This window comes from Loxodonta africana, chromosome 3 (assembly GCF_030014295.1).
Source record: "Loxodonta africana isolate mLoxAfr1 chromosome 3, mLoxAfr1.hap2, whole genome shotgun sequence".
NCBI lineage: Eukaryota > Metazoa > Chordata > Mammalia > Proboscidea > Elephantidae > Loxodonta > Loxodonta africana.
This window is the reverse complement of record NC_087344.1, coordinates 136,331,915-136,345,220: the sequence shown is the minus strand read 5'-3', so window position 1 is coordinate 136,345,220 and position 13,306 is coordinate 136,331,915. Positions and strand designations below refer to the sequence as shown.

The 13,306-nt window shown below is 37.6% G+C and overlaps 1 protein-coding gene across 1 annotated transcript in view; it reads left to right on the top strand.

Moving 5' to 3' along the window:
• Positions 1-12,203, top strand: part of PLPPR4 (phospholipid phosphatase related 4) — a 45,566-nt gene extending 33,363 nt beyond the window's left edge. The window contains exons 3-7 of the mRNA XM_003418474.4: positions 1,354-1,483; positions 3,379-3,574; positions 6,131-6,188; positions 7,124-7,297; positions 10,268-12,203. Coding sequence (XP_003418522.2) covers positions 1,354-1,483; positions 3,379-3,574; positions 6,131-6,188; positions 7,124-7,297; positions 10,268-11,593 — 1,884 coding nt within the window. The 3' untranslated portion in view covers positions 11,594-12,203. The remainder of the gene's footprint in view (positions 1-1,353; positions 1,484-3,378; positions 3,575-6,130; positions 6,189-7,123; positions 7,298-10,267) is intronic.
• Positions 12,204-13,306: the final 1,103 nt, after the last annotated feature.

The following is a 13,306-nucleotide window of genomic DNA, read 5'->3' as shown; positions in this document are numbered from 1 at the left end:
AGGATAAAAGCGCGTGAGAAATGGTTCCTTCCTCAGGAGGTCCTAGCCTAGTGAGAGACAATCAAATGAACAATTAAAGTGGACTTTAATAAAGTTGTGCTAGAGGGAAGTATAAGATGCCAAGGGAGCCACATAGAAGGGGACATAATTTAGAGTATAGTAAGGGACTTCATGAAAAACTTCCTGAAAAAATGATGCCCAAAAAATACTGAGTTCCTTGACTGATGTCCTGTGTCCTCGAATCTTACAACAAAGTACACTGCTTCTAATACTACAGTTTGATTCTCTGTCCATTGTGAACAGATTTTTTAAGCTCCTAAAAAAAAAAAAAACTTTTTTTTTTTTAATACCATAGGAAATATCACCCTGGCTACTAGATTCTGTCATAATCTGCATTGTCCAATATGGTAACCACTAGCCACACGGGGCTGTTAGTACTTGTTAGCACTCAGCTCCTAACTGAAACGTCAGAGTTCAAACCCACCAGCCTCTTCTTTGGATGAAGATAGGAGAGTCTGCTTTTGTAAAGATTTACAGCCTTGGAAACCATATGAGCTGTTCTACTCTGTCCTACAAGGCCGCTAGGAGTTGGAATCAACTCTATGGCAGTGGGTTTGGTTTTAGCCACATGTGGCTATTTAATCTTAATATTAAATCAATTTAGATTTTAATTAATTAATTAAATGGAAAGAAATAAAATTAAAAATTCAATTCCTCAGTTTTAGTAGCTACATTTCATCTGTTCAATAGCCACATGTGGTTCACGGATACCATGTGGTACAGGGCGGAAAACATTTCCATCACTGCAGAAATTTTTGTTGGACCACTCTAGATAGTACCTTTCTACTCTCACACCAGATTTCCATTGATTGATGCTGTGCTCAATCTCAAATTAGTTTACTGAACTAAGCTACTTATAAGATGTTCCTGATCTAAATCTGGTGCTTATTTTATTCTCTCCGTAGTCATTTTGTTTTCCTGGGTTTAGGGATGAAATGTCAAGGCTTTAACAGTTAGGGCAGAATCACCATGTGATTAATCTATTGAGCATCATGGGTCTTGTTGGGCAAAGGGCCAAAGCCTGAGTGCTGTAACCACTTTAAAGTGTCAGAATACAATCGCACACTTAACCAGTGCATAAGAGTACAGGATATCCACCTAATGGTCTTCACGGCTTCCCTAATTGCTTCCTCTCACTGCTTGCTCAAATACTCGGGAGAAATTACTTTACATTTCTTTACAGTTTTGAAGAAAATACACCTTTACCTTGTTGAATTGACAAAGTGTTAAGAGATGACTCATAATTCATTTGTAAGCAATGAGTTCATTCTGAACACCTTCTTGTCTTTGCAGATTATGGTAGGGGAAGGAATTCTCTACTGTTGCCTGTCCAAAAGAAGAAATGGAGTTGGACTGGAGCCCAACATAAATGCTGGAGGCTGCAACTTCAACTCTTTTCTTAGAAGAGCCGTTAGATTCGTTGGTGTGTGAGGGGTACCAATTACAAAGGGAAATTTTTTTTCTAAGTAGAAATCTTATGGTTAATTACAGATATTAAGTCTTTAAAGCTATAATTTACATGTATAATTTCAGATACATGATGAGATTTACATTATGCAAGAAACTGTTAAAACACCAAAATTTGTGCTTTGTATCTGAAATGTGCTATTTACAGTTATATGCCTTGTTTTCAGAGTTAATATGCCATACACTTAAGAATATTTTTGTCTTAGCTCAGGTTGAAACTTGAATTTACTTTAAAGGAAGTGGTTCCATTGAATCTATGTTCAGTTTTTTAAAGGGGAGAATAAATGTCAGCAGGCCAGTACGAATGGGTAACTCTTCAGATATTACTTTAACCACATCAATGATTCGATTTCAATTGTCCTCGAGTGTTTTCATCCAGAAGTTACTACAAATGGAAATGTCACCATGGAACACTGCATCCATGGCTCTTTTTCCTTGGTTATATTCTCTGGCTTTCCCTCTCATTTTTTAGGAGACCTTTTTTTTATAGAAAATCAATGGCAGCAGATGGGGTTCAGTGGCAGAATTCTCACCTTCCATGCAAGAGACCAGGGTTTGATTCCTGGCCAGTACACTTCAAACACAGCCACCCCTTATCTGTCACTGGAGGCTTCCGTGGGACCGTGATGCTGAACAGGTTTCAGTGGAGCATTCAGACTAAGATGAACTAGGTTTGGCGATGTGCTTCCAAAAAATCAGCCAATAAAAGCATTATGGATCACAATGGTCTGATCCCCTTGTCCACGGGGTTGTCATGAGTTGAGACTGACTCATTGGTAGTTAACAACAGCAAAGGAAATCAATACATCTGGGACAACCAGGATCAATCAGACTATCTAAACCTTCATTCCTTCTGATTTGCATGGATCATCTTAATGGTGCTTGAGTCACAAACTGGAATTTTTTTTTTTCCCCTTATCTGAGCTAAGTAGACAAGTCACAGTGTATCACACCAACCTGAGTGTTTTGTATTATTTCTCAATAAGTCAGTAAAATGTTATTTTTACTTGTTACCTGTCAGTTCAAAGGAATAGGCAACTTCACGTAATACCTAAATAAATATAATCCTCTCTCTCAAAATAGCAAAAAGTCTGGATTTAAATTCTGTCCTGGACTGTGTAAATCCTCTCCACTAAGTAAAGCATATCAAGTTGGTAAAACAAGAACAGATCCCTTGGCAGGGTCACACACTGAGGCCAGGGAATAAAACTGGAGGGCAAGTAGCTGATCTCTGAGAAAATTTTCCCTAATTTAACAAAATGCTGTGGACAGATGGCATGTGACCTCCGAAATGCCTCGTGACTGAAAGAAGGCCCATCATACTCTAGTGAACAATTTCCAGAGGTCCTCACTCAGTAGCCCCATTCTTCCTGGGTCTGGGGTTATGATTTTCCTTCTCCAAAAGTAAAACTAGGTAGGTTTCCCCTATTATCCCTACTTCTCTCCAAAACCTTGCATACTGCCAGGGATTGGAATGTGGAAATAAAAGTCCTATGCCATGCTTCATTCCCCACATTTAGCCCTTCTCAAATCACACCGTCAACTTAATGTGATCCAGGTGTTTGTCAAGTGGCCTATGGTTAATAATATCAAGAATTAGCCCTAATTAGCCAAACTCTGATAAAAATGTCTCAAATTACTCCTTTGGAGATACTTATTGCCCTTTTGTCTTTAAGTATCTGTTTATGAGTTTAGGAATATTTTATACTATCTTCTTGAAATAAACTTAGAGAAAATGATTCTAACAGATTTTAAAGTTGGCATATTAGTGTGTAATTAACATGGCAGATGATGACTCAACATCAGCATTAACCGCTAACTTGGTTACACTTTCTTTCCTTTGGCTTATAGGTGTTCATGTATTTGGACTATGCTCTACAGCTCTCATTACAGATATCATACAACTGTCCACAGGGTATCAGGCACCATACTTTCTGACTGTGTGCAAGCCAAACTATACCTCTCTGAATGTATCTTGCAAAGAAAATTCCTACATTGTAGAAGATATTTGCTCGGGATCTGACCTTACAGTTATCAACAGTGGAAGGTGAGAAACTGAGACCTAAAAAAATTCCATGTCAGTGTTCCCGGTGTTCAGTAATTGCTCGCGGTATCATTTTAAACATCCAAAGTCATAATGATTTTGGTGTTATTTTTCTTCTCAATTCAGTGATCTCTTTAGTGATTGTATGGTAGAAACCCACTGGTGGCTCCTTCTGAATCCTTCTCTCTGTCTCCAAACTTCAGCCTCACATTCTTGTTACCAGTCCTCATATCACCAGTCCCCACTCATGTTTTGTGATACGCCCTATACTTCTTTTGGTTCCAGATTTACCTCACAGGTTTACTTTAAGATATTTACAGTCAGTGATGGCTTACAGTCATTATGGCACTTAATGTCACCTTAGGACATGTGTCTTGCACTGGCTTAACTGCAAGACTAAATATCTGTGATATTTACATCTCGACATGTTTTATCAAAAGAACCCTGTGAATTCTGGTAGAATTTGAGAAGTGGTAACATCTCAGGTTTTATATCTTTTTTAAAAATAAACCTGTAATACCTTTATAGCTTCTGGCCTTGCATTTCAGAAAACAAGGGACTGAAATACTGAAAAAGAAGCCTACCAATGCATTATTTTTTTCAATCAACAAAGTAAAAATAAACTTATATGGCAAGAGGCGGTATCTTAGAAGCTCGAAAGAGATAAACTTCAGGGGAATGAGGAAAAATAAATGATTACAAGATGGGTTTGTTACTCAGTTTGTTCCCAAAATTAATATAATAGTCAAAAATAAGTTAATACGTACACTTGAGAAACCAGAGACTGATATCATGTGATTATACACATCCAAGTTCCCATGGACCATTCAATAATTTTAAATTTACATTCAAGACCTATGTCTTCTTTCTCCATCCTTTTACATTATCTTGTCTGTGTGGAATGATTATTCTCTGTAATGTGGTGCCAAGTAATTAGGGGGGCATTACTATAACTCTCAATTTATTTTTTCCAAGATTTTCTTATCCATGGAAAGAAATCTCTGTTCTTTTTCTTTTGTCTGTCCTTTTAAGTGTCTCTCCCACTATCCAGTGTTCCATCTCCCCAACCGTCTTCCTTCAATTATTTAACTAAATAAAATGCTCTGTTATTCTTGACATGATAATGATTTCCAGAGTGTAATATACAGAGAAACACTTTGTTAAAATTGGACTTTGCGTGCTTTCTTGGTATTAAACACACACACACACACACACACACATTTAGAGCTACTGCGGTGAGAAAATAATTTTGTCTTTTAAAAATTTTATGTAAGCTGGAAGGTCAGCTCAATTGGACTGGACCAAAAGCAAAGAAGTTTCTGGGATAAAATGAATGCTTCAAAGGTCAGCGGAGCAAGGGCAGGGGTTTGGGGACCATGGTTTAAGGGGACTTCTAAGTCAATTGGCAAAATAATTCTATTATGAAAACATTCTGCATCCCACTTTGAAATGTGGCGTCTGGGGTCTTAAATGCTAACAAGCAGCCATCTAAGATGCATCAATTGGTCTCAACCCACCTGGAGCAAAGGAGAATGAAGAACACCAAGGTCACACAACAACTAAGAGCCCAAGAGACAGAAAAGGCCACATGAACCAGAGATCTACATCATCCTGAGACCAGAAGAACTAGTTGGTGCCCGGCCACAATCGAGGACTGCCCTGTCAGGGAGCACAACAGAGAACCCCTGAGGGAGCAGGAGATCAGTGGGATGCAGACCCCAAATTCTCATAAAGAGACCATACTTAATGGTCTAACTGAGACTAGAGGAATCCCGGCGGCCATGGTCCCCAGACCTTCTGTTGGCACAGGACAGGAACCATCCCCGAAGACAACTCATCAGACATGAAAGGGACTGGACAGTGGGTGGGAGAGAGATGCTGATGAAGAGTGAGCTAATTATATCAGGTGGACACTTGAGATTCTGTTGGCATCTCCTGTCTGGAGGGGGGATGGGAGGATAGAGAGAGTGGGAAGCTGGCCAAATTGTCACGAAAGGAGAGACTGGAAGGGCTGACTCATTAGGGGGAGAGCAAGTGGGAGTACGGAGTAAGATGTATGTAAACTTACATGTGACAGACTGACTTGATTTGCAAACGTTCACTTGAAGCTCAATAAAAGTTAATAAAAAAAAAATTTTTATGTAAGCAAAACCATGTATTTAGAGGCATAAAAAAAGTTTTAAAGCTTTAAAACACCAATTTTTTCAAATTTGCTTTAAACAGAAAATAATTCTATTATATAAGAACTATTATAATGTTTGCCAATCAGTTTCTACTTTCAACCATCATTTCAGTGGGGTAAAGAAGTGGTTCCTTACCAACCTGGCACAGGTATTTATGTTGGAAAGTGAAACTCCATTACTCTTTAATACTAACGGTAAGTAGCAGTATTTATTTTATCACCCAGGTCTTTCCCCAGAAAATGAAATGGGAATTAAAATTATTCTTTGTTGCCTTGTGGCTTTTAAATTGAACATATTAACCACTCAGTGTTCTTCAGATGATTGCTAGTGGTGTATCTGAATTAAAAGGCATAATTTGACTGTATTTATTTGGCAGAAAGTCATTTCCTTCTCAACATGCGACCCTCGCAGCGTTTGCAGCTGTGTATGTTTCGGTAAGTGACTGGATCTTTCTCGTTAAGTTGTCTAACAGAAAATCAGACGAGTAAGTGTTGTCTCCAGATGACCAGATTATATGGCTGTGTAATAACAGAACAGTAAACATTAGCACTGCAGTCTTTTAATACAATGGCATTGGAGAAAGAAATACGATTCTATAAAAAATAGTACAGTAAAATAATTTTTTTTTTGCAGTGTAATGGTATTTATTTAGCTTGGTATCCCTTTAATGTAATATTGTACTTCATGGGAGGGTGTTGTGAACTACATGGATGTTACACTTACTAAAACTGAAAGAACTACATTAAGTACACACACACTTTACTTTCAGTATTTACGTAACAATGGTTAGTTCTAAGCCAGTGTAAATTTGATAAATATGGTACAATAATAGTCATTGTAGCTGATTAATACAATATAGTTCATGAAGTCTTTTGTGAGAAAAAACAACCAAAAGTATGTGACAAGTAACATGGAGACGAACCAGATATTTGACTAATTCCATTGCTTCCATTTTTTTTTTCAAACTTTCAAGCAATTAAATGAAAGATCTTTTATTTGTTTGATGATTCCAACATGTATCTCCCTTCTCTACAGGTGTAAACACAACCATAGCAGGGAGAATAAAACAGTAATAATGATGCTTGAGTGTATTAGTTAGGCTTTTGAGTCTAACTTTTATTGGATAGGAGCTCTGGTGGCCCAGTGGTTAAGCATTCGGCTGTTTACCAAAAGGTTGACAGTTCAGATCCACCAGCTGCTCCCTGGAAACCCTATGGAGCAGTTCTACTGTGTCCTAAAGGGTCGCTATGAGTCAAATTGACTTGTAGGCAATGGGTTTGGTTTTTTTGTTGTTGTTGTTTTTATTTGATTATAATTTAATATAAAATGGTCTTTGTAGTAGGCTTAACCCATTTCTTTCATTTCAAAGATGTACTTCAACTCCACATTAACGGATTCCTCTAAGCTTCTGAAACCTCTCTTGGTCTTTACATTTATCATCTGTGGGATCATCTGCGGACTAACACGGATAACCCAGTATAAAAACCACCCAGTTGATGTCTATTGTGGCTTTTTAATAGGAGGAGGAATTGCTCTCTACTTGGTAAATAATTTATTATTATTATTTGATAAACCACAATTTAAAATGAAAAATATGCATGGAATATTTTGCACCATAATAATTTACTACTATCGTGAAAAAAGTCTCTGGCCGCATCTTCATACTAAGCCAAAACACATATTGCACTTTCAATAATATAATTTATTAAACTCTTACTATGTGCCAGAAACTGTGATTTCAGAAGGATTGTCTCATTTTGTAACAACTACAACAAAAAGGAGGTAAAAGCTATTATTGTTAGTATTATTTTATAGATGAGGAAAGTGAAGTATAAGAAAGTCAGATAGCTTGCCCAACAACACAAATATAGCACCTGGATATAACTATGATCTAACATATTGAATTCATTAACAGTACTCTATTTTTAAATCCAATCTCCTTCCAAGAGAAATATCCTCAATACAAGGAAACAGAGCTTGCCCATTTCATTCATTCATGCATTTATTCATTAATTTTACGTTTATTTAATATCTAATATGTGCCAGGCACTATATTAAGCATCAGGACAGTGAGAAATAAGATGTATCCTTGAAGAGTTTGTACATCTAAAGACTAACATAAGTATAAATGGTTATAATATGCAAAATCATATAATAGGGTATGAGCAAAGTGCTTTGGGAATAGCAAACTCCCTAAAGAATTTAAAGAAGTCTTCATAGAAGTGGTATGTTGTTCAAAAAACAACAGTTTCTCAGGGTAAGGAAAGGAGGAAGGACATTCAAGCAGAAGAAGCCGCATATGTAGAGATATGGGCATGTGAAAGGGCAAGTACATATGGCAGGTGAGGGAACAGGAGGAATGAAAGATGATGGCCAGATTTCAGGCTTAGAAGCCTGGGCAGATGGCGACTTCATTAACAAACTATGTATATGATAGAGAGGGCAGGTCAGTGGGGTTAGGGATCAGATTGAAAAAATTCTTTCCTTAAATATTGAAATATTTAAGGAAAGATGACCAATAGGCAGCTTTATGTAACACTGTCAGTGTTTAGGTATTTATGCTGAAGAATTGAGTCTGGAGCTCAAAGAGCAATCAGTGCTGGAGAAATAGATTTGGGAATCAACATTAGCAGTAGAAGTATTATTGTACTTATGGAGGCACCTAAAATTGCCATATCATAAGAATAAAAAAGAGCCACGGAATGCCAGTATGTAAGCAGCATGCAGGGAAAAGACAATAACGAAGGAAAGTGAGAAGAAGCTGACTGAGAAATAAGAACGAATTGTCTATAGCAGCAGTGCTCACTCATGAGAGCTTGGTGCACTTGTGAAAGGTATCACAAGAACATTATTTCAAAAAATAATAAAATACTCAGTATGCAGTGATTTAGTTTTTCGTTTTTACAAACTAATATAGTTACAGCTGTCACATTAAATCTCACTCTTCCTTACGTGTTTTCTTCTGTGGAGGAGAAATGAGTCAAACTGAAGTCAATGTGTCATGAATTGTGCATAACCCTGGGTTGCCCATGGAGTGTTAATTGGCAATATGTGTCACAGAAGAAATGAAGACTGAGAACTGTTGTTTTATAGCTCAAGCTTTTGCAGGTGTGATTTTTCAGTGTCTCAGAAATAGCATGAACTTTGTAGTACAAAGGATATAAACTTGAATTGCAACCCTCCTTCCAGTTGTGCCTCATACCATTGCAAGGGTTGACCAACTAGTTCAGTGATGAACAATACAGACAGAACTTATAGTCTAGTGGAGGATTTTCCCAAACTTACAAATTTAACTCTAATTTTTAATGTAACATGGGTAGGGACTGCTCATCCTAGTGAACTCTGTTAGTGGAAACAGACAGACATTATTTAAAAGATTATCACCAGAAATTATAGTTGGAGAGATAGGAGCTTGACTTTATTTCATTCCTGCACGCATTCAGCGTTCTGAAATTGGAAATTTATCAGTTCTAAGCCAAGGCCATTGTTCACTGGAAACTGGCTACAAAAAAAAAAAAAATCCATAAAACTCGTTTGTTTTAACTGGAAAAACATGTAGTGTCTATATTTTATTGAAATTAGCACACAAATAAACATCTTCTGCTTGACTGTATCTCCAAACTAAGCATCTCAGAAACTGAAAATCCAGGAGGGATTAGATCTTCCATGTGTAAAAGGGTTAAAAATTCTGAATCTGAATTTTAGCCTTTTCCAAATTTTTGCCCCTAAATCGAAAATATATATATGTATATGCATATATAGATAGATAGATAGATAGTCTGATTAAGAAGACAAGATTAAATAAAATTTGGGTTAAATTTTTTTGTAATTGCACTAAATTAATTAAATGTTATTTCCCAATATAAGACCAAATTTAAATCAGGAAAGATCTAGTGGCAGACTCTGCCCTTCCTTCTGAGAACACTGTATAGAATGCTGACAGGTAAGGGTGTACTCAATTGAGTTGTGATACTTTGTGTCTCTGACCTCATCTCAAAACTTGATATCATGGTTTTTGGATAATCCATTGCTCTATATTTTCTATACTTCTGCTTTCCATCATAAGCTTTGTTTGAAATGAAAGGCAAAATAAATCATTGAAGCCCCTTGAGCTGTCACTCAATTTGAAGTTCTTAAAACCAGAAAAATGAATTGCTTTGAAAAACAGAAGAATATCATTATTTCTCTCATTGTCTGACTTTTCTCCTCAAAACATACAAAGAAAGGATTTGCAAAAATATTCAATGAGTGGAGAAAAGAAAGAAAAATCCTATTAATAGTAAAAGTAATGGATTCCCCATTTCTGAACGATTAGTTCAGCAATTTATGATATAACTTACAAACTATTTACAGGGTAATAATTAGTTGTAGTTTTGGTTTTCTGTTATTTTTATTAGTCAGTGGTGTCATACAGACTACATACCTTATTTATATACTTTAGTGGGTATTCTAGGGGAGACTATTAGTAACCATATTTTCTAGGACTGATTTGTTGTTTTCTCTTGGACACTAGGGCTTGTATGCTGTGGGGAACTTTCTGCCTAGTGAAGAGAGTATGTTTCAGCACAGAGAAGCCCTCAGGTCTCTGACTGATCTTAATCAAGACCCAAACCGAGTTTTATCTGCTAAAAATGGTAGCAGCAGTGATGGAATTGCTCACACAGAAGGCATCCTCAACCGAAACCACCGAGATGCTAGCTCGCTGACAAATCTCAAAAGGGCAAATGCTGACGTAGAAATCATCACGCCACGAAGCCCCATGGGGAAGGAGAACATGGTTACCTTCAGCAATACCCTGCCTAGGGCCAACACCCCATCAGTAGAAGACCCTGTCAGAAGAAATGCGACCATTCATGCCTCGATGGATTCTGCTCGATCAAAGCAGCTTCTCACCCAGTGGAAGAATAAAAATGAAAGCCGGAAGTTGTCCCTGCAAGTAATAGAGAATGAGCCTGGACAATCACCACCCAGATCCATAGAAATGAGGTCAAGCTCAGAGCCATCGAGGGTAGGGGTGAATGGAGATCACCATGGTCCTGGCAATCAGTACCTCAAGATCCAGCCTGGTACTGTCCCTGGGTGTAACAACAGCATGCCTGGAGGGCCAAGAGTGTCCATTCAGTCCCGCCCCGGATCCTCACAGTTGGTGCACATTCCGGAGGAGACCCAGGAAAATTTAAGTACCTCCCCCAAAAGCAGCTCTGCTCGGGCCAAATGGTTGAAAGCTGCTGAGAAGACTGTGGCCTGTAATAGAAGCAACAGCCAGCCCCGAATCATGCAAGTAATAGCCATGTCCAAGCAGCAGGGCGTTCTCCAGAGCAGCCCCAAGAACACCGAAGGCAGCACGGTCTCTTGCACTGGTTCCATTCGCTACAAAACCTTGACAGACCACGAGCCCAGTGGGATCGTGAGGGTGGAGGCTCACCCGGAGAACAACAGGCCCATCATTCAGATCCCATCCACCGAGGGCGAAGGCAGTGGCTCCTGGAAATGGAAAGCCCCTGAGAAAGGCAGCCTCCGCCAAACTTATGAACTCAACGATCTCAACAGGGACTCAGAAAGCTGTGAGTCCCTAAAAGACAGTTTTGGTTCTGGAGATCGCAAGAGAAGCAACATTGATAATAATGAGCATCACCACCACGGCATCACCACCATCCGCGTTACCCCAGTAGAGGGCAGTGAAGTTGGTTCAGAGACGTTGTCTATTTCTTCTTCCCGCGACTCCACCTTGAGAAGAAAGGGCAACATCATTTTAATCCCTGAAAGAAGCAACAGCCCTGAGAACACTAGAAACATCTTCTACAAAGGAACCTCCCCTACACGGGCTTATAAGGATTGAGGGATGGCCATCCAATAATTTGGACAACCCCCGAAAAGACCACCTGTTGATTCTACCTGTGCTTTGCTCCAGCATTTGGGAAGTCTTCTCACCAAACTAGATTACCCACCATGAGCCTGGAACACTAGAACTGTTGCGAACTGCTACACTCAAGCTTGTAGATTTCATATCAAGGGGGAGGGAAAGCACAATGCAAGAACCTAACTAATGCGATTATGTGAAGAGTTTTCAGACCTGTCTTCTACAAACACAAAAGGTTTTGCAGAGGGCAGTTATCAAAAGAAAAGTGGTTTCCATCAATGTATGCTATTTTACTTCCTGAATGTGCCAACTTTCGGGATTTTTCTTTCTAATTACCTGTAGGAAACAAGAATACACATGTTTTCCCTACAGCAGAGGCCATGCAGTATTATATATTCATTTTGGAGAACTGCACCTAAAGCTCAATATCGAGTGGTGCTGATTATTATAGTAAATATACAATGTAAACTCTTATATTCTATTTAGCTGTGAAATAGTGGTGTGCAATTCCTTGTCAAAGAAATGCTACTTCATTAAGAAGATGCTGGTTGCTTTGTGTTAGAATAGCACACACAGCATCTTCTCCATAGTGGCTCTGTCACAGTCAAAAATTGAAAAGGTTTTGTGCATTTCTTTAAAATTATACTTTCTTCAACAACAAAAATTGCATAGGGATATTGTCAGTGAAAGGAAATAACTAGTATTTTTCTGCATAGTTTTTCTGCTGCTTACTTTTTATTTAAGTATAGGTACTGCTAATGAAGAATCTGTTTTTTAGTGAGTAAATCTGCATAATTTAAAAAAATATTGTTTTAGAGAGACTTATAAAATTGTTGTGATCATATTTTGCATTTTATGGCTTCTTTATTTATTGAATTTTAAATTTTTTTGATGTTATAGATATGTTCTTATATTTTAAAAACAAAGATAACAGTTGACAATCCTTGAGCAAAATATATTGCTGTGAATTTAGAAACAAAAAAATTTGAACCAAACCAATAACATTGGTCAAGTCTACCATTCAATGGCAGCAACTAGCTGGCTTAGGTTGCTAGCTTAACAAGTAATCCAAAAATTTCATTTGGTTCCAGATAATTAAACTGTTTCTGGTATCCTGATAACCAGAAAATTAGAGTCACAGTAGTTGGGTTTTACTCTCTTCCCTAAAATATTTTTGTTAGTTAGACACCAACAAGAAGAATCTGGAAAAATGCAAATTGGCAAGTAAAAGTATCTCACATTCTAAGTTAAGAATATATTTCTTCAAAACATTTGAATAGGTACAGTTTTAGTGCTTAAAATGCAAAACAACAACAGTTTTTGCTACCTATCCTGAAGTCTTGAGCTTAAATCCAAGGAAACCAATACTATCTATAAGAAGATAAAAAGAAAATGTTTTGAAGTGTTCTCCAATTTAAAAATTTACATGATATTTTAAGTACTATGAAGAAATATTCTGTTCTTGAAATTTGTTGTTAAACCTTTTCTAAACCATTTCTTAAGAATTCTAATATATACTTGCTGAAGGGATAAAAAGAAACAACAGAGCTGGTTGATCTGCTCGTAGTTCAGTTTTCAACGAGAACAGAAGGAGTTGTTTAGAAAGGAAGAATATCGTGTAATTATCAGCTTCTATAGGAAAAGGACAGAGCTTTCGTAGAGAAACCTACCTTGTAAGGCACAAGGGATTTA